A 26960-nucleotide genomic window follows, 5' to 3' on the forward strand; every position below is an offset into this window, starting at 1 on the left:
TCACAAGCCCTAATGCAGACAGGTCATTCTCCAACCAGTGACACCACTCTTACAGATCCTCCCCAAATTGATGAGCCATTAACTGTCATGGAAAACCCTCCCAGACAGGCAGAAGATGGGCAGCAGTAGTTCTCTCTCATGGAAGCCTGATGTTCCACATCAGAACAACAAAGATTAAGGAAGTCATCCCCAGATAAGGACAAGCCCATATACACATCTGGCTCCATATGGAATGAGGCATTGAAGCAAAACATCTTTAGTATTTTTACTCCAGCAGTTTGGATATGAAATTAAATGATGAGGATATGAAATTAAATGAGGATATGAAATTAAATGATGAGGATATGAAATTAAATGAGGATATGAAATTAAATGATGAGGATATGAAATTAAATGATGAGAATGAGGCAAAAATACAATATGAACATTGTGTTTTGACAGATGGAAAATAGACAACAAAAAAAGCTCCACTTCTAATGAATCTCTCCAAATCAAAGGACATTTAGAGAGTGCAAAACCATCAACCCGCAGTTCTGGAAAATAGGGGCACGTAGGGGGGCACAAAAATCTGACCATAGTTTTCAACCAGTGAAGGGTGAGAAAACATGTAATGATAACAATTTTCTCAGGGGAGCGTTTTCCAAGGGATTTTCAGAGATTTTACAGTAGATTGATGCTGACAACATCCCGATCAGGCAAGTCAGGAGACAGTCAGCAACAGAGCACAGAACTAGTGTTAAAGAGTACACAGCAGCAAAAACTCTAACTAACGTCTTAGAACCGAAAGCATTGTGCTGGTGGTGGTTCCCTTTGAGTTCTAAATGAGACCAGGTCCATACAGACCAGGTCCATACAGATCAGGTCCATACAGATCAGGTCCATACAGATCAGGTCCATACAGATCAGGTCCATCTCAGAACGTGTATTTTATTTACTCTAGAAAGTGACAACTGCAAGACAGGGTACTCCAACATCACCTAGTTACTGAACAGAACATTTAAAAAGGAAAATAATATACAGTTAAACAACATGATACTGTGCTTTTAAATCAGCAGACTGACAAATATATTGTGCTTTTATATTGGGAGATCAACAAAACATTGTAGTATTGAAGTAGTCTGGATACTGGTCTGTTTAGCCATTATTCCACTTCTTGACATAGTAAACTATATTTGGCATGTCACGGAGTGGAATGTTAGCTAAACAGACTAATATTAAAGTAAAACTGTCGACCAAACTATCCCAGTATGTACCAGTTGCCTGGTTACTGGTCAGACAGGAAGTAGTCATCAACCAGGGTCTCAGCAGCAGTCAGTCTTCCAACACACACCAGCAGCTTAGACAGCAGGGCTTGGAGTTTGTCCTCCTGGACAAGAGGACACACAACATCCTTTAAGCACTTTGTGACTGTCTTTCAATGGAAAACGAGTTAAAAATGACATGTATTATTCTCCTAATTAAAACTGACCTGCACTTTGGGAGCAAAACTAAAATGCATTCTAAATGAATTGAAACATGAAAAGGCCATCAGGGTTACTGACCAGTTTCACTCCGCTGATATCCAGGGCCAGTCTGCTTCCACTATCCAGATCCCCGTTGAACCCTGGGGCATGCAGCTGCAAACAGAGTTGTTGAAGCCAAAAAATAAATGGTATGGACCCAACTGCTTACTGAGAGCTTCTTTTCAACAAGTCTATTGTTCACATCTCCTCGAGTCTCTCCAGATGAATATTCAATGCTATCATTAACTTCTGCTAATGATTTCTCCTGCATGACATGTCAGAGATTCCCTAAAACCCCTTAGAATACATATCAATTCCTGCTGTATTCCACTCTGTCCCAAAGCTGCTTGACCACGAGCTATAGAGCCATCCATCTTGTGTTATACAGAGACCTGGGCTGATCTACAGAGAGGGCAACATGAAGGTGTTTTACCCAGAACAGCAGGCAGCCGTAGGAGTACATGTCACAGGCTGGAGTAGGTGGTGTGCCTTGTGTCTGACGGAGCTCCGGGGCCACCAGGCTGATAGAGCCGGCCACCATCCCACTGTCCACTGCCCTCTGTACCTGGAACCAACATGGTGGGTACAACCATGAAACAACCATACGTGGCGCTCATTCAGACAGGTGTAAAAGAAACCAAGGTACATGAGATAATGTATTTAAAATGGAAGGGGAAAACAGTTGTTTTTGTTTGATGAGAGAGATGTGGTAAATTAGGGTTGTGCTGTCCATTCATGTTTTCTGTATGTTATTTTTTAGACCAATGATCAGGCCACACCCGGCCATGATTACAGACACCTGTGTGTGTCCTTTGACACTATAGAAACTAGTCACCCCACAGTGTTTGTCATTATACCCTGATGAAGACAGCTTGTCTGTTGAAACGTTGGTTATTAGGTTATTACATCTGAGTTCCTAGTGTGCAGTTCTCCTTTACTTTGAAGTAATAGCCAGCACCTCTCCTAAACAGGTGTTCTACTCCTCTAGCCAGCACCTCTTCTAAACAGGTGTTCTACTCCTCTAGCCAGCACCTCACCTAAACAGGTGTTCTACTCCTCTAGCCAGCACCTCTCCTAAACAGGTGCTCTACTCCTCTAGCCAGCACCTCTCCTAAACAGGTGTTCTACTCCTCTAGCCAGCACCTCTCCTAAACAGGTGTTCTACTCCTCTAGCCAGCACCTCTCCTAAACAGGTGCTCTACTCCTCTAGCCAGCACCTCTCCTAAACAGGTGTTCTACTCCGCTAGCCAGCACCTCTCCTAAACAGGTGTTCTACTCCGCTAGCCAGCACCTCTCCTAAACAGGTGCTCTACTCCTCTAGCCAGCACCTCTACTAAACAGGTGTTCTACTCCGCTAGCCAGCACCTCTCCTAAACAGGTGCTCTACTCCTCTAGCCAGCACCTCTACTAAACAGGTGTTCTACTCCGCTAGCCAGCACCTCTCCTAAACAGGTGTTCTACTCCGCTAGCCAGCACCTCTCCTAAACAGGTGTTCTACTCCGCTAGCCAGCACCTCTCCTAAACAGGTGTTCTACTCCTCTAGCCAGCACCTCTCCTAAACAGGTGTTCTACTCCGCTAGCCAGCACCTCTCCTAAACAGGTGTTCTACTCCTCTAGCCAGCACCTCTCCTAAACAGGTGTTCTACTCCTCTAGCCAGCACCTCTCCTAAACAGGTGTTCTACTCCTCCGCTAGCCAGCACCTCGCCTAAACAGGTGTTCTACTCCTCCGCTAGCCAGCACCTCTACTAAACAGGTGTTCTACTCCGCTAGCCAGCACCTCTCCTAAACAGGTGCTCTACTCCTCTAGCCAGCACCTCTACTAAACAGGTGTTCTACTCCGCTAGCCAGCACCTCTCCTAAACAGGTGTTCTACTCCGCTAGCCAGCACCTCTCCTAAACAGGTGTTCTACTCCGCTAGCCAGCACCTCTCCTAAACAGGTGTTCTACTCCTCTAGCCAGCACCTCTCCTAAACAGGTGTTCTACTCTGCTAGCCAGCACCTCTCCTAAACAGGTGTTCTACTCCTCTAGCCAGCACCTCTCCTAAACAGGTGTTCTACTCCTCTAGCCAGCACCTCTCCTAAACAGGTGTTCTACTCCTCCGCTAGCCAGCACCTCGCCTAAACAGGTGTTCTACTCCTCCGCTAGCCAGCACCTCTCCTAAACAGGTGTTCTACTCCGCTAGCCAGCACCTCGCCTAAACAAGTGTTCTACTCCTCCGCTAGCCAGCACCTCTCCTAAACAGGTGTTCTACTCCGCTAGCCAGCACCTCTCCTAAACAGGTGTTCTACTCCGCTAGCCAGCACCTCTCCTAAACAGGTGCTCTACTCCTCTAGCCAGCACCTCTCCTAAACAGGTGTTCTACTCCGCTAGCCAGCACCTCTCCTAAACAGGTGCTCTACTCCTCTAGCCAGCACCTCTACTAAACAGGTGTTCTACTCCGCTAGCCAGCACCTCGCCTAAACAGGTGTTCTACTCCTCCGCTAGCCAGCACCTCTCCTAAACAGGTGTTCTACTCCGCTAGCCAGCACCTCTCCTAAACAGGTGTTCTACTCCGCTAGCCAGCACCTCTCCTAAACAGGCGTTTCTTTAGCCTCCAAGTTAGGATTGAGGAAAGGCTACTCACAGGAGTCTTTATGAAGTCGTAGTCTCCCACCATGCCTTGGTGTCGGTGGAGGACGAAGACGTTGTTGGGGTTGAGGGAGGCATGGGTGACGCCTGCAGCGTGGAGGGCCTGGAGGCCCCTGGCCACGCCTCTCATCACCTTCACAGTCTCCTGATCGGAGAGACAGGACAGTAGGTCAATGTGTTATACTACCAGTCTCCTGATGGGAGAGACAGGACAGTAGGTCAATGTGTTATACTACCAGTCTGATGGGAGAGACAGGACAGTAGGTCAATGTGTTACACTACCAGTCTGATGGGAGAGACAGGACAGTAGGTCAATGTGTTATACTACCAGTCTGATGGGAGAGACAGGACAGTAGGTCAATGTGTTATACTACCAGTCTGATGGGAGAGACAGGACAGTAGGTCAATGTGTTATACTACCAGTCTCCTGATGGGAGAGACAGGACAGTAGGTCAATGTGTTATACTACCAGTCTGATGGGAGAGACAGGACAGTAGGTCAATGTGTTATACTACCAGTCTGATGGGAGAGACAGGACAGTAGGTCAATGTGTTATACTACCAGTCTGATGGGAGAGACAGGACAGTAGGTCAATGTGTTATACTACCAGTCTGATGGGAGAGACAGAACAGTAGGTCAATGTGTTATACTACCAGTCCCCTGATGGGAGAGACAGGACAGTAGGTCAATGTGTTATACTACCAGTCTGATGGGAGAGACAGGACAGTAGGTCAATGTGTTATACTACCAGTCTCCTGATGGGAGAGACAGGACAGTAGGTCAATGTGTTATACTACCAGTCGTCTGATGGGAGAGACAGGACAGTAGGTCAATGTGTTATACTACCAGTCTCCTGATGGGAGAGACAGGACAGTAGGTCAATGTGTTATACTACCAGTCTCCTGATGGGAGAGACAGGACAGTAGGTCAATGTGTTATACTACCAGTCTGATGGGAGAGACAGGACAGTAGGTCAATGTGTTATACTACCAGTCTCCTGATGGGAGAGACAGGACAGTAGGTCAATGTGTTATACTACCAGTCTCCTGATGGGAGAGACGGGACAGTAGGTCAATGTGTTACACTACCAGTCTCCTGATGGGAGAGACAGGACAGTAGGTCAATGTGTTATACTACCAGTCCCCTGATGGGAGAGACAGGACAGTAGGTCAATGTGTTATACTACCAGTCTCCTGATGGGAGAGACAGGACAGTAGGTCAATGTGTTATACTACCAGTCTGATGGGAGAGACAGGACAGTAGGTCAATGTGTTATACTACCAGTCTGATGGGAGAGACAGGACAGTAGGTCAATGTGTTATACTACCAGTCTGATGGGAGAGACAGGACAGTAGGTCAATGTGTTATACTACCAGTCTCCTGATGGGAGAGACAGGACAGTAGGTCAATGTGTTACACTACCAGTCTCCTGATGGGGGAGACAGGACAGTAGGTCAATGTGTTACACTACCAGTCTCCTGATGGGAGAGACAGGACAGTAGGTCAATGTGTTATACTACCAGTCTCCTGATGGGAGAGACAGGACAGTAGGTCAATGTGTTACACTACCAGTCTCCTGATGGGGGAGACAGGACAGTAGGTCAATGTGTTACACTACCAGTCTCCTGATGGGAGAGACAGGACAGTAGGTCAATGTGTTATACTACCAGTCTCCTGATGGGAGAGACAGGACAGTAGGTCAATGTGTTATACTACCAGTCTCCTGATGGGAGAGACAGGACAGTAGGTCAATGTGTTACACTACCAGTCTCCTGATGGGAGAGACAGGACAGTAGGTCAATGTGTTATACTACCAGTCTCCTGATGGGAGAGACAGGACAGTAGGTCAATGTGTTACACTACCAGTCTCCTGATGGGAGAGACAGGACAGTAGGTCAATGTGTTATACTACCAGTCTCCTGATGGGAGAGACAGGACAGTAGGTCAATGTGTTATACTACCAGTCTCCTGATGGGAGAGACAGGACAGTAGGTCACACTACCAGTCTCCTGATGGGAGAGACAGGACAGTAGGTCAATGTGTTACACTACCAGTCTCCTGATGGGAGAGACAGGACAGTAGGTCACACTACCAGTCTCCTGATGGGAGAGACAGGACAGTAGGTCAATGTGTTATACTACCAGTCTCCTGATGGGAGAGACAGGACAGCAGGTCAATGTGTTATACTACCAGTCTGATGGGAGAGACAGGACAGTAGGTCAATGTGTCATACTACCAGTCTGATGGGAGAGACAGGACAGTAGGTCAATGTGTTATACTACCAGTCTCCTGATGGGAGAGACAGGACAGTAGGTCAATGTGTTATACTACCAGTCTGATGGGAGAGACAGGACAGTAGGTCAATGTGTTATACTACCAGTCTCCTGATGGGAGAGACAGGACAGTAGGTCAATGTGTTATACTACCAGTCTGATGGGAGAGACAGGACAGTAGGTCAATGTGTTATACTACCAGTCTGATGGGAGAGACAGGACAGTAGGTCAATGTGTTATACTACCAGTCCCCTGATGGGAGAGACAGGACAGTAGGTCAATGTGTTATACTACCAGTCTCCTGATGGGAGAGACGGGACAGTAGGTCAATGTGTTACACTACCAGTCTCCTGATGGGAGAGACAGGACAGTAGGTCAATGTGTTATACTACCAGTCTCCTGATGGGAGAGACAGGACAGTAGGTCACACTACCAGTCTCCTGATGGGAGAGACAGGACAGTAGGTCAATGTGTTACACTACCAGTCTCCTGATGGGAGAGACAGGACAGTAGGTCACACTACCAGTCTCCTGATGGGAGAGACAGGACAGTAGGTCAATGTGTTATACTACCAGTCTCCTGATGGGAGAGACAGGACAGTAGGTCACACTACCAGTCTCCTGATGGGAGAGACAGGACAGTAGGTCAATGTGTTACACTACCAGTCTCCTGATGGGAGAGACAGGACAGTAGGTCACACTACCAGTCTCCTGATGGGAGAGACAGGACAGTAGGTCAATGTGTTATACTACCAGTCTCCTGATGGGAGAGACAGGACAGCAGGTCAATGTGTTATACTACCAGTCTGATGGGAGAGACAGGACAGTAGGTCAATGTGTTACACTACCAGTCTCCTGATGGGAGAGACGGGACAGTAGGTCAATGTGTTATACTACCAGTCTCCTGATGGGAGAGACGGGACAGTAGGTCAATGTGTTATACTACCAGTCTCCTGATGGGAGAGACAGGACAGTAGGTCAATGTGTTATACTACCAGTCTCCTGATGGGAGAGACAGGACAGTAGGTCACACTACCAGTCTCCTGATGGGAGAGACAGGACAGCAGGTCAATGTGTTATACTACCAGTCTGATGGGAGAGACAGGACAGTAGGTCAATGTGTTACACTACCAGTCTCCTGATGGGAGAGACAGGACAGTAGGTCAATGTGTTATACTACCAGTCTCCTGATGGGAGAGACAGGACAGTAGGTCAATGTGTTATACTACCAGTCTCCTTATGGGAGAGACAGGACAGTAGGTCAATGTGTTATACTACCAGTCTCCTGATGGGAGAGACAGGACAGTAGGTCAATGTGTTATACTACCAGTCTCCTTATGGGAGAGACAGGACAGTAGGTCAATGTGTTATACTACCAGTCTCCTTATGGGAGAGACAGGATAGTAGGTCAATGTGTTATACTACCAGTCTCCTGATGGGAGAGACAGGACAGTAGGTCACACTACCAGTCTCCTGATGGGAGAGACAGGACAGTAGGTCAATGTGTTACACTACCAGTCTCCTGATGGGAGAGACAGGACAGTAGGTCACACTACCAGTCTCCTGATGGGAGAGACAGGACAGTAGGTCAATGTGTTATACTACCAGTCTCCTGATGGGAGAGACAGGACAGCAGGTCAATGTGTTATACTACCAGTCTGATGGGAGAGACAGGACAGTAGGTCAATGTGTTACACTACCAGTCTCCTGATGGGAGAGACGGGACAGTAGGTCAATGTGTTATACTACCAGTCTCCTGATGGGAGAGACGGGACAGTAGGTCAATGTGTTATACTACCAGTCTCCTGATGGGAGAGACGGGACAGTAGGTCAATGTGTTATACTACCAGTCTGATGGGAGAGACAGGACAGTAGGTCAATGTGTTACACTACCAGTCTGATGGGAGAGACGGGACAGTAGGTCAATGTGTTATACTACCAGTCTCCTGATGGGAGAGACGGGACAGTAGGTCAATGTGTTATACTACCAGTCTCCTGATGGGAGAGACAGGACAGTAGGTCAATGTGTTATACTACCAGTCTCCTGATGGGAGAGACAGGACAGTAGGTCACACTACCAGTCTCCTGATGGGAGAGACAGGACAGCAGGTCAATGTGTTATACTACCAGTCTGATGGGAGAGACAGGACAGTAGGTCAATGTGTTACACTACCAGTCTCCTGATGGGAGAGACAGGACAGTAGGTCAATGTGTTATACTACCAGTCTCCTGATGGGAGAGACAGGACAGTAGGTCAATGTGTTATACTACCAGTCTCCTTATGGGAGAGACAGGACAGTAGGTCAATGTGTTATACTACCAGTCTCCTGATGGGAGAGACAGGACAGTAGGTCAATGTGTTATACTACCAGTCTCCTGATGGGAGAGACAGGACAGTAGGTCAATGTGTTATACTACCAGTCTGATGGGAGAGACAGGACAGTAGGTCAATGTGTTACACTACCAGTCTCCTTATGGGAGAGACAGGACAGTAGGTCAATGTGTTATACTACCAGTCTGATGGGAGAGACAGGACAGTAGGTCAATGTGTTATACTACCAGTCTCCTTATGGGAGAGACAGGACAGTAGGTCAATGTGTTATACTACCAGTCTCCTTATGGGAGAGACGGGACAGTAGGTCAATGTGTTATACTACCAGTCTCCTGATGGGAGAGACGGGACAGTAGGTCAATGTGTTATACTACCAGTCTCCTGATGGGAGAGACGGGACAGTAGGTCAATGTGTTATACTACCAGTCTCCTGATGGGAGAGACAGGACAGTAGGTCAATGTGTTATACTACCAGTCTGATGGGAGAGACGGGACAGTAGGTCAATGTGTTATACTACCAGTCTCCTGATGGGAGAGACGGGACAGTAGGTCAATGTGTTATACTACCAGTCTCCTGATGGGAGAGACAGGACAGTAGGTCAATGTGTTATACTACCAGTCTCCTGATGGGAGAGACAGGACAGTAGGTCACACTACCAGTCTCCTGATGGGAGAGACAGGACAGCAGGTCAATGTGTTATACTACCAGTCTGATGGGAGAGACAGGACAGTAGGTCAATGTGTTACACTACCAGTCTCCTGATGGGAGAGACAGGACAGTAGGTCAATGTGTTATACTACCAGTCTCCTGATGGGAGAGACAGGACAGTAGGTCAATGTGTTATACTACCAGTCTCCTTATGGGAGAGACAGGACAGTAGGTCAATGTGTTATACTACCAGTCTCCTGATGGGAGAGACAGGACAGTAGGTCAATGTGTTATACTACCAGTCTCCTGATGGGAGAGACAGGACAGTAGGTCAATGTGTTATACTACCAGTCTGATGGGAGAGACAGGACAGTAGGTCAATGTGTTACACTACCAGTCTCCTTATGGGAGAGACAGGACAGTAGGTCAATGTGTTATACTACCAGTCTGATGGGAGAGACAGGACAGTAGGTCAATGTGTTATACTACCAGTCTGATGGGAGAGACAGGACAGTAGGTCAATGTGTTATACTACCAGTCTCCTTATGGGAGAGACAGGACAGTAGGTCAATGTGTTATACTACCAGTCTCCTGATGGGAGAGACAGGACAGTAGGTCAATGTGTTATACTACCAGTCTCCTTATGGGAGAGACAGGACAGTAGGTCAATGTGTCACACTACCAGTCTCCTGATGGGAGAGACGGGACAGTAGGTCAATGTGTTATACTACTACAAAACAAGGGCATGTGAATAAGGTTCCAAAACTGCCCGATTTTCCAGAAAACTCTGTTGGAAGAAAGGGACTCCTCCAACTGAGATTTCTGGAAACCTGGGAATTTTGGGAGAGTTTTGTTACTCTAAACGTGAAATATGAGGAAGGTAGTCGAGAGAACTCACTGAGGCAGTTAGGGGTTTGGCAGCCTGAACATTCCAGAGACTTCCATTGGGGAAGTATGGCACCATCACATAGGCAAGAGGGTCTGACTGAAAGAGAAGGGTTCATAGTGACATCATGACAAATGGAGAACACGACCTCTCTAACATGTTCTGCCTGGTCAATCAGACATCTGAAGTGGTTGTACAACATTCCCTACGATGTAGCCTCCACAGACTTCAGGGCTTTCATACTTCCCCCGCTTAGGGGAGCAGAGCTGTTGTGAAGGAAGTGTGTGTTTATACAGGACGTAATGCCCCCACCTACTGTCAACCAATCATGTCAAGAGCTAAACAGAGCCCTCTGCATTGTTACAAAATTTGGGAGGCTCACGGCGATGCGGTACAGAGCTTGACTTGGCCTCTGCACGCCTCAGGAGGCTCCGCAATTACATCACACCCTCCATACGAAGCCTCCGAACGCATTTTCAGATCATGCATAAATTGTCTTTAAGTCTAAGTCAAGTTCCTCAGATCATGTGGCTTGTAAGACAGGAAGACATATGAAGCTTAGTGACTGGGTCGAGACAGGGAAGCTGAGTGAGCAGTACCTTGCCAAAGAACAGTGCCAGAAGAGGGAGTATTCCAGTGTCAGTCTGACTCTCCCGCTGAGTCCTGGTTCTGTGAAACTGGGTGGTTCTCTCCAACACTCTGGCCTCTGCCTCCTCATTCACAGTGTAACCCTGACAGGGAAACCAGACACCAACCACCAATAAGGATAACAGCTAAACCTCTGTCAAAAGACCAGGGTCTTTCAGTTGGCACTAAACGAGATCAACACGTCTATAAACAGGAACAGTAATACCTGAACATGTTCAAAAAGAACAATCATTCTGCTTCAAAATGTTTGCTCACATTTGGGCCTGACAGCCTTACAGGTTAAAAACATTGTGTAAATGTGGAACTCTAACTCCCATATGGCACCCTATTCCATATATAGTGCACTACTTTTAACCAGAGCTCTATCGGCCCCTAGTCAAAAGTAGTGCACTATATAGAGAATAGGGTGCTATTTGGGACGTAGCCCTAAAAAGTTGTGTGAAAAAGGGGTTACCTTGAGTATGACCCTCTGTCCCTGGAACTCAGTACAGACCAGAGGCCTGCGTCCACTCAGCTCCTTCATGGGCTCAGCGTCAAACATGTCCCTGTCCAGACTCTTCACCACCAGACCTCCAGAGCTCTGCACACACACACACACACACACACACACACGGCTGTGGTCATCATACTCACATCTGTGAAATACGTAGGTGCTGCTAATAATACATACATGATGAGAACATGGTAATTAGGAACACAGTGAAATAACACTGGACACATTCACAGATCTCCACTAGGGGACAGAACTGCAGCACAATGTGACCATGTCCTGGTTTCCATATGGTCTTGTACAGAGGTATAGTTGGATCAGTCAGGACTCAGGTTGTGTCTCACCATGTGGCTGTGGATGTCTGCCTCAGGGTAGAGCAGGGGGAGCTCAGGACAGCAGCCTTCAGCCAGAGCACTGAGCTTCATCTACAACACAAACATGACACAGCTATTAGGGAGGGGTGTGATGAGTGGAACTTACACATTGTGGAAGTGTTCCTGGACTTAGTTGGAACACAGAATTACAATGACAGAACATATGACAGAATGAGAATGACAGAACATATGACAGAATGAGAATGACAGAACATATGACAGAATGAGAATGACAGAACATATGACAGAATGAGAATGACAGAACATATGACAGAATGAGAATGACAGAACATATGACAGAATGAGAATGACAGAACATATGACAGAATTAGAATGACAGAACATATAAATGACAATTAGAATGGCAGAACATATAAATGACAGAATTAGAATGACAGAACATATAAATGACCGAACATATGACAGAACATATAAATGACAGAATTAGAATGACAGAACATATAAATGACAGAACATATAAATGACAGAATTAGAATGACAGAACATATGACAGAATATATGACAGAATTAGAATGACAGAACATATGACAGAATTAGAATGACAGAACATATAAATGACAGAACATATAAATGACAGAACATATAAATGACAGAATTAGAATGACAGAACATATAAATGACAGAATTAGAATGACAGAACATATAAATGACAGAATTAGAATGACAGAACATATAAATGACAGAATTAGAATGACAGAACATATAAATGACAGAACATATAAATGACAGAACATATAAATGACAGAATTAGAATGACAGAACATATAAATGACAGAATTAGAATGACAGAACATAAATGACAGAATTAGAATGACAGAACATAAATGACAGAATTAGAATGACAGAACATAAATGACAGAATTAGAATGACAGAACATCAGTATAAATGACAGAATTAGAATGATAGAACATATAAATGACAGAATTATAATGACAGAACATATAAATGACAGAATTAGAATGACAGAAAGATGTTGGAACATGTAACGTACATATTCATTTCTTTCTTGACCGATTTCGTGGAAAAGAGTGTTTCTGGTCTCAGCAATCTCTTCCTTCTTCTTCAGAATCTCCGTTAGGTCAAAATCTTCAGCCTGACAGGAGAAACCATGAATAAACCTCCCTTTGCTATATTACCACTCTAATCACTACTGCATTCACAGGAAATCATTCTGCCATTATAACTATACAAATTGAGCACATGAGCTGGGAATCCTATGCAGACAAGCCAGCTGTTCTGGGACTGTTCTGGGACTGTTCTAGGACTGTTCTGGGGCTGTTCTGGGGCTGTTCTGGGGCGGTATACCGGCTATTTGGAAATAGCCAAAGATTGGTTTTTCAATACCGTTTATAAAATATTTTGGGGGGGTAAGTTTTTCAATACAGAACTATTCTCCATGTCTCCACTTTCGTCATCTACAGCATGTTCAGCCATAGTATTAGTGCAGAGCAGGCTGGTCAGTCTGTGTTTTGTACATATTTTAGTGATATGATGGTGTTATTCATCATCTACAACATGTTCAGCCATAGTATTAGTGCAGAGCAGGCTGGTCAGTCTGTGTTTTGTACATATTTTAGTGATATGATGGTGTTATTCATCATCTACAACATGTTCAGCCATAGTATTAGTGCAGAGCAGGCTGGTCAGTCTGTGTTTTGTACATATTTTAGTGATATGATGGTGTTATTCATCATCTACAACATGTTCAGCCATAGTATTAGTGCAGAGCAGGCTGGTCAGTCTGTGTTTTGTACATATTTTAGTGATATGATGGTGTTTTTCATCATCTACAGCATGTTCAGCTATAGTATTAGTGCAGAGCAGGCTGGTCAGTCTGTGCTTTGTACATATTTTAGTGATATGATGGTGTTATTCATCATCTACAGCATGTTCAGCCATAGTATTAGTGCAGAGCAGGCTGGTCAGTCTGTGTTTTGTACATATTTTAGTGATATGATGGTGTTATTCATCATCTACAGCATGTTCAGCCATAGTATTAGTGCAGAGCAGACTGGTCAGTCTGTGTTTTGTACATATTTTAGTGATATGATGGTGTTATTCATCATCTACAACATGTTCAGCCATAGTATTAGTGCAGAGCAGGCTGGTCAGTCTGTGTTTTGTACATATTTTAGTGATATGATGATGTTATTCATCATCTACAGCATGTTCAGCCATAGTATTAGTGCAGAGCAGACTGGTCAGTCTGTGTTTTGTACATATTTTAGTGATATGATGGTGTTATTCATCATCTACAGCATGTTCAGCCATAGTATTAGTGCAGAGCAGGCTGGTCAGTCTGTGTTTTTGTACATATTTTAGTGATATGATGATGTTATTCATCATCTACAGCATGTTCAGCCATAGTATTAGTGCAGAGCAGGCTGGTCAGTCTGTGTTTTTGTACATATTTTAGTGATATGATGATGTTATTCATCATCTACAGCATGTTCAGCTATAGTATTAGTGCAGAGCAGACTGGTCAGTCTGTGTTTTGTACATATTTTAGTGATATGATGATGTTATTCATCATCTACAGCATGTTCAGCCATAGTATTAGTGCAGAGCAGGCTGGTCAGTCTGTGTTTTGTACATATTTTAGTGATATGATGATGTTATTCATCATCTACAACATGTTCAGCCATAGTATTAGTGCAGAGCAGGCTGGTCAGTCTGTGTTTTGTACATATTTTAGTGATATGATGGTGTTATTCATCATCTACAACATGTTCAGCCATAGTATTAGTGCAGAGCAGACTGGTCAGTCTGTGTTTTGTACATATTTTAGTGATATGATGGTGTTATTCATCATCTACAGCATGTTCAGCCATAGTATTAGTGCAGAGCAGACTGGTCAGTCTGTGTTTTGTACATATTTTAGTGATATGATGGTGTTATTCATCATCTACAACATGTTCAGCCATAGTATTAGTGCAGAGCAGGCTGGTCAGTCTGTGTTTTGTACATATTTTAGTGATATGATGGTGTTATTCATCATCTACAGCATGTTCAGCCATAGTATTAGTGCAGAGCAGGCTGGTCAGTCTGTGTTTTGTACATATTTTAGTGATATGATGGTGTTATTCATCATCTACAGCATGTTCAGCCATAGTATTAGTGCAGAGCAGACTGGTCAGTCTGTGTTTTGTACATATTTTAGTGATATGATGGTGTTATTCATCATCTACAGCATGTTCAGCCATAGTATTAGTGCAGAGCAGGCTGGTCAGTCTGTGTTTTGTACATATTTTAGTGATATGATGGTGTTATTCATCATCTACAACATGTTCAGCTATAGTATTAGTGCAGAGCAGACTGGTCAGTCTGTGTTTTGTACATATTTTAGTGATATGATGGTGTTATTCATCATCTACAACATGTTCAGCTATAGTATTAGTGCAGAGCAGACTGGTCAGTCTGTGTTTTGTACATATTTTAGTGATATGATGGTGTTATTCATCATCTACAACATGTTCAGCTATAGTATTAGTGCAGAGCAGACTGGTCAGTCTGTGTTTTGTACATATTTTAGTGATATGATGGTGTTATTCATCATCTACAACATGTTCAGCTATAGTATTAGTGCAGAGCAGGCTGGTCAGTCTGTGTTTTGTACATATTTTAGTGATATGATGGTGTTATTCATCATCTACAGCATGTTCAGCCATAGTATTAGTGCAGAGCAGGCTGGTCAGTCTGTGTTTTGTACATATTTTAGTGATATGATGATGTCATTACTGGAAGTTGAAGTGTTTCAATACATCTTTATATTTGTAGCTACTTAAGTCAATACCTGCAGTCAACTTGTGCAATACGTTAGGAGATAAAGCAGATGGCATTGATCATTTCACCTGTCACATTATGAAGCTCACCGTAGTTCCCCAGAACCGTTGAGACAGTCACGTGTTTGTTTGTAAATGGCACAACAGGAGAAAGCGGGAGCTGGTGAGTCCAGCTGTGTGTTGACAGGGGTCACGTTTTATACTGAAAGGCTTTGTTTGTTTTGCTTCCATAGTGATCAGGGGCATGAAACTAGTTTTCCTTCACAGAATACATTAGTACAGCACCTTCATCAGACACTACATTAGTACAGCACCTTCATCAGACACTACATTAGTACAGCACCTTCATCAGACACTACATTAGTACAGCACCTTCATCAGACACTACATTAGTACAACACCTTCATCAGACACTACATTAGTACAACACCTTCATCAGACACTACATTAGTACAACACCTTCATCAGACACTACATTAGTACACTACATTAGTACAGCACCTTCATCAGACACTACATTAGTACAACACCCTCATCAGACACTACATTAGTACAGCACCTTCATCAGACACTACATTAGTACAACACCTTCATCAGACACTACATTAGTACAACACCTTCATCAGACACTACATTAGTACAACACCTTCATCAGACACTACATTAGTACAACACCTTCATCAGACACTACATTAGTACAGCACATTCATCAGACACTACATTAGTACAACACCCTCATCAGACACTACATTAGTACAACACCTTCATCAGACACTACATTAGTACAACACCTTCATCAGACACTACATTAGTACAACACCTTCATCAGACACTACATTAGTACAACACCTTCATCAGACACTACATTAGTACAACACCTTCATCAGACAATCGCGTAATTTACAACAGAAGTGTAACACTATGTGGCTGGCAGACACACAAGTAAATGATCTTTCAATGAAAAAGATAGGTCTTTGTTGTTGCAAAAAACAATGCATGGCCACATCATATTTCTAATGTTTATCATAGAAAGAATGTAGCAAGCTAGATTTCCTCATGTTTTGTTTAAAGTTCATCTGGCATTTTAATGGTGAAAAAATGGCTGGCTACACTGAGAAAAGTACCAGAGAAAAGTAGCTCCACATCAGTCAGAGCACTGTCTGCTGATAGAATGATGGAGAACAGTAGCTACACATCAGTCAGAGTGCTGTCTGCTGATAGAATGATGGAGAACAGTAGCTACACATCAGTCAGAGTGCTGTCTGCTGATAGAATGATGGAGAACAGTAGCTACACATCAGTCAGAGTGCTGTCTGCTGATAGAATGATGGAGAATAGTAGCTACACATCAGTCAGAGTGCTGTCTGCTGATAGAATGATGGAGAACAGTAGCTACACATCAGTCAGAGTGCTGTCTGCTGATAGAATGATGGAGAACAGTAGCTACACATCAGTCAGAGTGCTGTCTGCTGATAGAATGATGGAGAACAGTAGCTACACATCAGTCAGAGTGCTGTCTGCTGATAGAATGATGGAGAACAGTAGCTACACATCAGTCAGAGTGCTGTCTGCTGATAGAATGATGGAGAACAGTAGCTACACATCAGTCAGAGCGCTGTCTGCTGATAGAATGATGGAGAATAGTAGCTCCACATCAGTCAGAGTGCTGTCTGCTGATAGAATGATGGAGAACAGTAGCTACACATCAGTCAGAGCGCTGTCTGCTGATAGAATGGAGAATAGTAGCTCCACATCAGTCAGAGCGCTGTCTGCTGATAGAATAGAGAATAGTAGCTCCACATCAGTCAGAGAGCTGTCTGCTGATAGAATGGAGAATAGTAGCTCCACATCAGTCAGAGTGCTGTCTGCTGATAGAATGGAGAATAGTAGCTCCACATCAGTCAGAGAGCTGTCTGCTGATAGAATGGAGAATAGTAGCTCCACATCAGTCAGAGCGCTGTCTGCTGATAGAATGGAGAATAGTAGCTCCACATCAGTCAGAGAGCTGTCTGCTGATAGAATGGAGAATAGTAGCTCCACATCAGTCAGAGAGCTGTCTGCTGATAGAATGGAGAATAGTAGCTCCACATCAGTCCGAGAGCTGTCTGCTGATAGAATGGAGAATAGTAGCTCCACATCAGTCCGAGAGCTGTCTGCTGATAGAATGCCCGTTCCTGAATTCTCATCCAAGTGGAGAAGAGCAACTGAAGAACGAAATTAGTTTGATGCCGAACAGAAATTACAATAAGAAGCATTTTATATCTGCATTTACAAGACGCAGCAAGATATTTCTTATGAGATTTATATTTCTTTCCCTGTGTGAAAAGGATAGAATTCTGCATTAGAGTGACCCTTAAATTGAACTAGCTAGTTATCTAAGTAAATGGCTGAATTAATAAGGAAATGGGAAACATATTGCATTAATAAGGAAACAATGTGTTCGCTTTCTGCCCCGTTTGACAAGTCAAAGCCCTTTGTATGAATGATCTGTACAACTGCCACTGCAGCTTGATTTATGAGCCATGGTCAAAAAGTAGTGCACTAAATAGACTTCCTCATCTCTCACCTCCTCCAGACTGGCCTCCTCCACCTGTCTCCACCTCAGCTGAGCCCTCAGGCTGCGGATACGTTTCTTCACAGAGAACAGAGAGTCTGGAGTCGGGCTAGCATTCTGCCACTGTAGCATCTCACCCTTAAACTGAATAGAACACAAACGGAATGCAACACAAACGGAATGCAACACAAACGGAATGCAACACAAACGGAATGCAACACAAACTGAATAGAACACAAACGGAATAGAACACAAACTGAATAGAACACAAACGGAATAGAACACAAACTGAATAGAACACAAACTGAATAGAACACAAACTGAATAGAACACAAACTGAATAGAACACAAACGGAATGCAACACAAACGGAATGCAACACAAACGGAATGCAACACAAACGGAATAGAACACAAACTGAATAGAACACAAACGGAATAGAACACAAACGGAATGCAACACAAACTGAATAGAACACAAACGGAATGCAACACAAACGGAATGCAACACAAACGGAATGCAACACAAACGGAATGCAACACAAACGGAATGCAACACAAACGGAATGCAACACAAACGGAATGCAACACAAACGGAATGCAACACAAACGGAATGCAACACAAACGGAATGCAACACAAACTGAATGCAACACAAACTGAATGCAACACAAACTGAATGCAACACAAACTGAATGCAACACAAACTGAATAGAACACAAACTGAATAGAACACAAACTGAATAGAACACAAACGGAATAGAACGGAATAGAACAAACGGAATAGAACACAAACGGAATAGAACACAAACGGAATGCAACACAAACTGAATGCAACACAAACTGAATGCAACACAAACTGAATGCAACACAAACTGAATGCAACACAAACTGAATAGAACACAAACTGAATAGAACACAAACTGAATAGAACACAAACGGAATAGAACACAAACGGAATAGAACACAAACGGAATAGAACACAAACGGAATAAAACACAAACTGAATAGAACACAAACTGAATAGAACATCCTTGATAAAGGAGAAAACATCAGTTTGAGAGATAAGAGCACATCTCCAGACTGCTAGTGTTCTGACACAGCAGAAAGAGCAGCTATATGGTTAAAGACAAACAGCAAGATCTACTCAGATCTACTCAGATTAGGGTCGCAGCATTAAGGGAAACTTTGAGGTTTTCCAGAAATCTTGGTTGGATGATTCTGGATTTCCTGCATATTCCCTCACAATTCTGGGAATCTTCCAACCTCGATTTCTGGAAAATCTGGTAAGTAAACACTTTAAACATCGAAAACAACTCTCTCACCTTGGTGTTGAGCAGATATTTCTCCATAATGTCCCTCAGCAGACTCTGCTCACTCTGAATGTGCTGCATGACTTTGTGGAAAGCATTGGACACTGCCTTGGTCTCATGGTTGTTCTGCTCCTGTTGAGTAAACAAACAAGTCAACAACAAACAAACAGTAAAAAAAAAAACACGACGATGAGGTAATGCCGTGTTCAAAATAACAGAGAAATCTCAGACTTCAGTGTGTTTAAGACCACTGGGAACTCGGGGGGGAGGGGGGCGAGCTAGTAGTTTTGAACGGTCATCCAACTCAGAATTCCAAGTCAGGAAACTCTGCCATCTTTCTAAAGCTCCAACTTTCCGACCTGAAGATCACTAACGTCATGTTTCCCAGTTGTCTTCAAAGCACCATAAGACTCACTGACATGTAGCTGGACAGGTGAAATACGGGCCCTGGTCAAAAGTAGTGAACTATATAAAAAGGGAATAGGGTGCCATTTGGAATGCAACCAAACTCACCCCGACTGACAGGGGAGAGTCCAGCTCCTTGGCCACGTTGTTCTCTGCCTGCTTCAGCAGCTCATTCACTCCGTCCACGATGTCATTCACTCCCACCACTGTGTTAGCTGACAGGCAGAAAAACTGAAGGGACATTGGAGGATTAGGATTTCCCAGACAAGCCCAATGCTTAACTAAAAAAACCTTTTGAACATAAACATGTTTCTTAGTCCACGAGGCTTAATCTGTGTCTGGGAAACAGGCCCAAACTGTATAGTTCCATACCCATGAAGACCGCTGGAGAAGAATTACATGTCAAATCATTTTCCGTGGGCATATCTTCAATCACTTTAGTAAAGAGAACAGTTGTTTCCCCTTCCCACCCTTCACAGTACACACAAAAGCTTGGGAGAAATAAACCCAGACTCTCTTTTTTAAGTTTCTTCATCCTCATTTCACCCAAACCAAAGCGGTACCGGGTCATTCTGTACCTTGCCAACGTTCTCCGACCAGGTACACAGGGCCTGGAGGGCCTTGTCCGTCCCGTCTCTGACAGAGCTGGTGAGCTGAGTCCTCTGAGTCCTCCACTGGCTGTACTGATCAAAGGCCTGCCCTCCAACATCCCCCTCCATAGAGGCTGGACCAAACACTGCAGTCAGGGAGGAGCTCACCTCCTGTAACACGGACACAAGGGAACAACAGCTTGATCATAGCACGCGTCCCAAATAATACCTTATATAGTGCACTATGTAGGGAATAGGGTGCTATTTGTGCCACATCCTTATATGTTGATGCATCAGAGCATGTTCAGCTGATAGCCTTGATAGAACCCCAATCCTGTGGAATGTGGAATGTTGAATGAAAAAAAAATATTCAGATGACAGAATCCTAGTTTTCATTTTCAGTACCTCCAGTTTGTCCATGCGTTGTCTGACTGGCAAACACTCAGCCTCCTGAAGGAAGGACTCTACAGTGGCAGTCAGAACACCTCGCACCTTATTCCGGTTGTCTATCAGATCCCCAAGCTGCTCCTTCTGCAAAATGGACGCCAAAACATGGTCATTTCACTGATGAGAAACTGTTTTCTGATCTGATGAGAAACGTGTCTTTGTGTCCCAAATGGCAACCTATTCCCGATTTAGTGCACTACTTTCAACCAGACCACTATGGGCCCTGGTCTAACGTAGTGCACTAAATAGGGAATAGGGTGCCATTTTGGATGTAACCATTAACAGTAGGATGCAGACTGACCATCTGACAGGCCTTGAGTTTCTCCTGAGCCAGGCTGTAATCTCTCCATGCCGACTCCAGCTTCTCCATGGCAACCGGGGCAGAGATGCTGTTGTTTATGACAATGTTGATAGCCTCCGTAAGGCTGTCGCTATCCGTGTTACCTGGGTTTCTCTCTCTGTCCAGTAGAAATAAAACCACGATAATGCAAATCAATAGAAAGAGTAACTCAATGTGAAATGTTGAATTGTAAAAATATATAAATAAATAAATGTAATAAAACATTGTTACTTAATATTCGTTATTCTATAATAAAATAATTCCAATTCGAGAGGTGTGTGTGTGTGTGTGGGGGGGTGTCAGATAATGGTACCTCGTTACCATATAGTGCACTACTTTCGACCAGAGTGCACTATATAGGGCGTCATTTGCAACCCAGACCATCACAGTACCTTAATCCTCTCAGAGAATCGACTCTCTTAGCCAGTCGACAGAACCGTTCAGCCACCGCTGAGTCCAGGAGCTTATCCACCTGCTTCTCCTTCTTCTTTAACTGTCCCCTCATAGCCTAAACACAGGGAGAAGCATTCAAAACACCAAAGACAGAGACACAGTAGCGCAAATCAAATCGTATGTCACATGCTTTGGAAACAACAGCTGTAGATTGACAGTAAAATGCTTACTTTTCCAACAATAGTGTTATTTATTTATTTTATCTTTAAAAAAAGTTAATGGTGACAGGAGGAATACATCCACAAGACACCTGCTATATTGTTTATGCCGCCAATGAGGACATTATTTTTTTAATTTTACCTTTATTTAACCAGGCAAGTCAGTTAAGAACAAATTCTTATTTTCAATGACGGCCTAGGAACAGTGGGTTAACTGCCTGTTCAAGGGCAGAACGACAGATTTGTACCTTGTCAGCTCGGGGATTTGAACTTGCAACCTTCCGGTTACTAGTCCAACCCTCTAACCACTAGGCTACGCTGCCGCCCCAATTAGCCACATTATCTACCTTCACGTTCCTTCAGTCTTTCATAACATTCATTCTAACTATAACCCAGGGCCCTGCTTCCCGATAGCGTTGGAATTTAGGTTTACAAGTGTTTTAACGATGCATCTTTCCTGCAACAGCCGAAGATGTAACATGCGTTTCCCAAAACAGCACGCAGAGAGAACGTTCGCTAAGTGCGTTGGGCAACGTGTTGATACTGAAAGAAAAGGCAGCGCTGCTCTCGGCCCACTGGGCAAAATCTGGTTGAATCAACATTGTTTCCATGCCATTTCAACCCCAAAAATCTATGTGATGAAGTTAAATCAACGTGGGAAACTGATTGAATTTGCTAATGGCTGCAAGTATTGAATCAGCTAATGGCTGCAAGTATTGGAGGCGGCTTATTCCATAATGCGCTCATTCATTGGCGCACGTTGTTACACATGAAATATATCATTCATTGGCGCACGTTGTTACACATGAAATATATCATTCATTGGCGCACGTTGTTACACATGAAATATATCATTCATTGGCGCACGTTGTTACACATTAAATATATTGAGGCAAAAATGACAGACCGTGTAGCCTACAAACAGAACATTACATATCAATATGATATCAACTTAATGCATTTTTAAAAGTAATGCAGTCATCTAGCTTCTCATTTTAAGCATATTTTTATATTTTTCAATTGTAAAGACTGAGGCAGATGAAACCAAAGTGAGTTTTCAAGTGCAACTTTACGAACGATGGTTTGAGGAAACAGCTGGGAGATTTAGTAATGTTCCTAGGAAGGTTCTATTGATGAACTTAGCATTAAGATGCTTTTGGGAAACCAGACCCAGGTCTATCCCCTTAAAACCTCATACCTGCACTACCATGTCCCTTCCACACTTAGGACCCTGCCAAAAAAAAAAAAACATTGTTGAGGACAAAGCCAAACATTTGCATTATACACTGAACAAAAATATAAACGCAACATGTAAAGTGCTGGTCCCATGTTTCATGAGTTGAAATAAAATATACAATTTCTGCACAAAAAGCTTATTTTTCTCAGATTTTGGGCACAAATGTGTTTACGTCGCTGTTAGTGAGCATTTCTACTTTGCCAAAATAATCCAGCCACCTGACAGGTGTGGCATATCAAGAGTATTAAACAGCATGATCATTGTACAGGTGCACCTTGTGCTGGGGACAATAAAAAGCCACTCTAAAATGTGCAGTTTTGTCACACAACACAAATGCCACCGATGTCTCAAGTTCTGGGGGAGCATGCAATTGGCATGCTGACTGCAGGAATGCCCATCAAAGCTTTTGCCAGAGAATTTAATGTTAATTCCTCTACCATAAGCCGCCTGCAACATAGTGTTTGAGAATTTGCAGTACGTCCAACCGGCCTCAAAACCACAAACCTTGTGTAACCACGCCAGCCCAGGACCTCCACATCCAACTTCTTAATTTTGATGAAACTGTGGGTTTGCACAACCAAAGAATTTCTCAGGGAAGCTCATCTGCGTGCTCGTCGTCCTCACCAGAGACTTGACCTGACCAGTTTGGTGTCGTAACCGACTTCAGTGGGTAAATACTCACCTTCGATGGCAACTGGCATGCTGGAGAAATGTGCTCTTCACGAATGAATGTCCCAGTACTTCCATTGCCTCATGTTTGCCAGACATGTCACCCATTGAGCATGTGTGGGATGCTCTGGGTCGACGTGTACGACAGCGTGTTCCAGTTCCCTCCAATATCCAGCAACTCCGCACAGCCATTAATGAGTGGGACAACATTCCACAGGCCAATCAACAGCCTGATCAACTATATGCGAAGGAGATGTGTCACTCTGCATGAGGCAAATGGTGGTCACTCCAGATACTGACTGGTTCACTGATCCATCACGCCCCTACCTTTTTTTTTTTTACCAACAGATGCCTATCTGTATTTCCAGTCATGTGAAATCCATAGATTAGGTGTGGTGAGGGTTGAATGTGCTGTGGTGAGGGTTGAATGTGCTGTGTTGAGGGTTGAATGTGCTGTGGTGAGGGTTGAATGTGCTGTGGTGAGGGTTGAATGTGCAGTGGTGAGGGTTGAATGTAGACTCGTTAATGTGCTGTGGTGAGGATTGAATGTTGACTCGTTAATGTGCTGTGGTGAGGATTGTATGTTGACTCGTTAATGTGCTGTGGTGAGGATTGAATGTTGACTCGTTAATGTGCTGTGGTGAGGATTGAATGTTGACTCGTTAATGTGCTGTGGTGAGGATTGAATGTTGACTCGTTAATGTGCTGTGGTGAGGATTGAATGTTGACTCGTTAATGTGCTGTGGTGAGGATTGAATGTTGACTCGTTAATGTGCTGTGGTGAGGATTGTATGTTGACTCGTTAATGTGCTGTGGTGAGGATTGAATGTTGACTCGTTAATGTGCTGTGGTGAGGATTGAATGTTGACTCGTTAATGTGCTGTGGTGAGGATTGAATGTTGACTCGTTAATGTGCTGTGGTGAGGATCGAATGTTGACTCGTTAATGTGCTGTGTTAAGAATTGAATGTTGACTCGTTAATGTGCTGTGTTAAGAATTGAATGTTGACTCGTTAATGCTATGTGTTCATGAGGAGGTGCTCAGGGACAATTGACTAGTAGAAATCTGCTCCATACGACACCAGTCTCACCTGCACTTCCTGTTTGGCAACTTGCAGGTGTTTCGCCAGCTGCTCTGAATGGTTCTGGAGTGTGTTCCTCTCCACCTTCCATCTCTCTGCCTCTTTGGCATAATTAGCAGTCTCCTCTTTCAACTTCTGAAATTACAACACAAGACGATACTCATACATAACTAATGTCCTGGAAAACTTGCCGTGTGAGTGTGTCAGTGTGTCTCTCCACTCTGTTTGTTCAACCTGGAGCTCTGAGAGGCTGTCTCTCAGCTGGTCCTCCCTGCGCTGGGTCTCTCGTTCTGCCTTCAGCTTCTGGTTCTCCTCCACCAGCTCCTGGTCCATCTTCTTCTTCACTAGGTTGGCAGCATGCTGGGCTGTGGCCTTGCTCTTCTCCCTGAGCAGGAGTTAAAACACACAGGCTGCTCAACCCTATTCTCTAAAAGACTACTTTGACACTATGGGCCCTGGTAAAAAGTAGTGCTCCGTTTAGGGAATAGGATGTAGGAAATGGGGGGGGGCATTTTGGACCACATTTCCTATATATGGGCTCAGGTCAAAAGTTTTACAGGGAATAGGGTGCATTTGGCATGCAGACAGTCATAGGATAAACAACCACCCAGTTAGTAATCCCTACTACAAACCACCCAGTTAGTAATCCCTACTACAAACCACCCAGTTAGTAATCCCTACTACAAACCACCCAGTTAGTAATCCCTACTACAAACCACCCAGTTAGTAATCCCTACTACAAACCACCCAGTTAGTAATCCCTACTACAAACCACCCAGTTAGTAATCCCTACTACAAACCACCCAGTTAGTAATCCCTACTACAAACCACCCAGTTAGTAATCCCTACTACAAACCACCCAGTTAGTAATCCCTACTACAAACCACCCAGTTAGTAATCCCTACTACAAACCACCCAGTTAGTAATCCCTACTACAAACCACCCAGTTAGTAATCACCACTACAAACCACCCAGTTAGTAATCACCACTACAAACCACCCAGTTAGTAATCACCACTACAAACCACCCAGTTAGTAATCACCACTACAAACCACCCAGTTAGTAATCACCACTACAAACCACCCAGTTAGTAATCACCACTACAAACCACCCAGTTAGTAATCACTACTACAAACAACCCCAATCATCCTGAGCTTGTTGCAACCCCTACATCTCTAAACAGTCTTTATATAAACATGCTGCAAAAGTAACAAGGTGGCTATGTTACGGTATTCATGGTTCTCCTCACACACACTCAGTCTCACACACCATGTTGATTCTATTGTATTGGCTGGCTCTCTCACACACACACCATGTTGATTCTATTGTATTGGCTGGCTCTCACACACACACACCATGTCGATTCTACTGTATAGGCTCTCTCACACACACACACACACACACACACACACACACACACACACACGTTGATTCTATTGTATTGGCTGGCTCTCTCACACACACCATGTTGATTCTATTGTATTGGCTGGCTCACACAAACACACGTTGATTCTATTGTACTGGCTGGCTCATAGCTACATTAATAGTTTAAACTATTAACAGACTAAACAGAAGAGTCAATCTCCACTCCAGCAGCTTATCATGTTAAATCCCCAAAGCTACTTCCAGCCACCAAACAAGTCAAACATTATTTGTCACATGCGCTGAATATAACAAGTGTTGACCTTACTGTGAAATGCTTACTTACAAGCCCTTAACTAACAGTGTAGTTCAAGAAGAGTTAAGAAAATATTTACCAAATAAACTAAAGTAAAAATAGAAATAATAAAAAGTAACACAATAACTAGGCTATATGCATGGGGTACCGGTACAGAGTTAGTGTGCAGGGGTTCAGGTTATTTGAGGTAATTTGTACATGTAGGTAGGGGTGAAGTGACTATGCATAGATAATAAACAGAGAGTAGCAGCAGTGTACATGTAGGTAGGGGTGAAGTGACTATGCATAGATAATAAACAGTGAGTACATGTAGGTAGGGGTGAAGTGACTATGCATAGATAATAAACAGGAAGTAGCAGCAGTGTACAAACAAATGGATCAATGTAAATAGTCTGGTGGCCATTTGACTAATTGTTCAGCAGTCTTATGCTTGGGGGTAGAATCTGTTAAG

General features: G+C 43.8%; 1 protein-coding gene across 2 annotated transcripts; it reads right to left on the bottom strand.

Annotated features, from left to right (window-relative positions):
- Positions 1 to 907: 907 nt before the first annotated feature.
- On the bottom strand, positions 908 to 25234 carry LOC112238284 (serine/threonine-protein kinase 31-like). Of its 2 annotated transcripts, XM_042312835.1 has the most exons (19): positions 25066 to 25234; positions 24841 to 24966; positions 23043 to 23075; positions 21626 to 21741; positions 21195 to 21351; positions 20852 to 20977; positions 20435 to 20617; positions 19965 to 20087; positions 19464 to 19583; positions 18154 to 18285; positions 12797 to 12898; positions 11754 to 11834; positions 11374 to 11499; positions 10871 to 11002; positions 10284 to 10370; positions 4128 to 4277; positions 1936 to 2067; positions 1542 to 1616; positions 908 to 1366 (listed from the first exon to the last, which is right to left on the bottom strand). In XM_042312835.1, exons 1-19 carry the CDS (start codon positions 25162 to 25164, stop codon positions 1265 to 1267), a joined length of 2202 nt encoding a protein of 733 aa, XP_042168769.1. In that variant the 5' UTR covers positions 25165 to 25234; the 3' UTR covers positions 908 to 1264. The 2 variants fall into 2 exon arrangements, with proteins under 2 accessions (XP_042168769.1, XP_042168770.1); XM_042312836.1 differs by lacking the exon at positions 23043 to 23075 and having other exon boundaries at positions 25066 to 25233.
- Between the last annotated feature and the right edge of the window lie 1726 nt (positions 25235 to 26960).

The sequence above is a fragment of the Oncorhynchus tshawytscha genome, unplaced genomic scaffold (assembly GCF_018296145.1).
Source record: "Oncorhynchus tshawytscha isolate Ot180627B unplaced genomic scaffold, Otsh_v2.0 Un_contig_7025_pilon_pilon, whole genome shotgun sequence".
Lineage (NCBI taxonomy): Eukaryota > Metazoa > Chordata > Actinopteri > Salmoniformes > Salmonidae > Oncorhynchus > Oncorhynchus tshawytscha.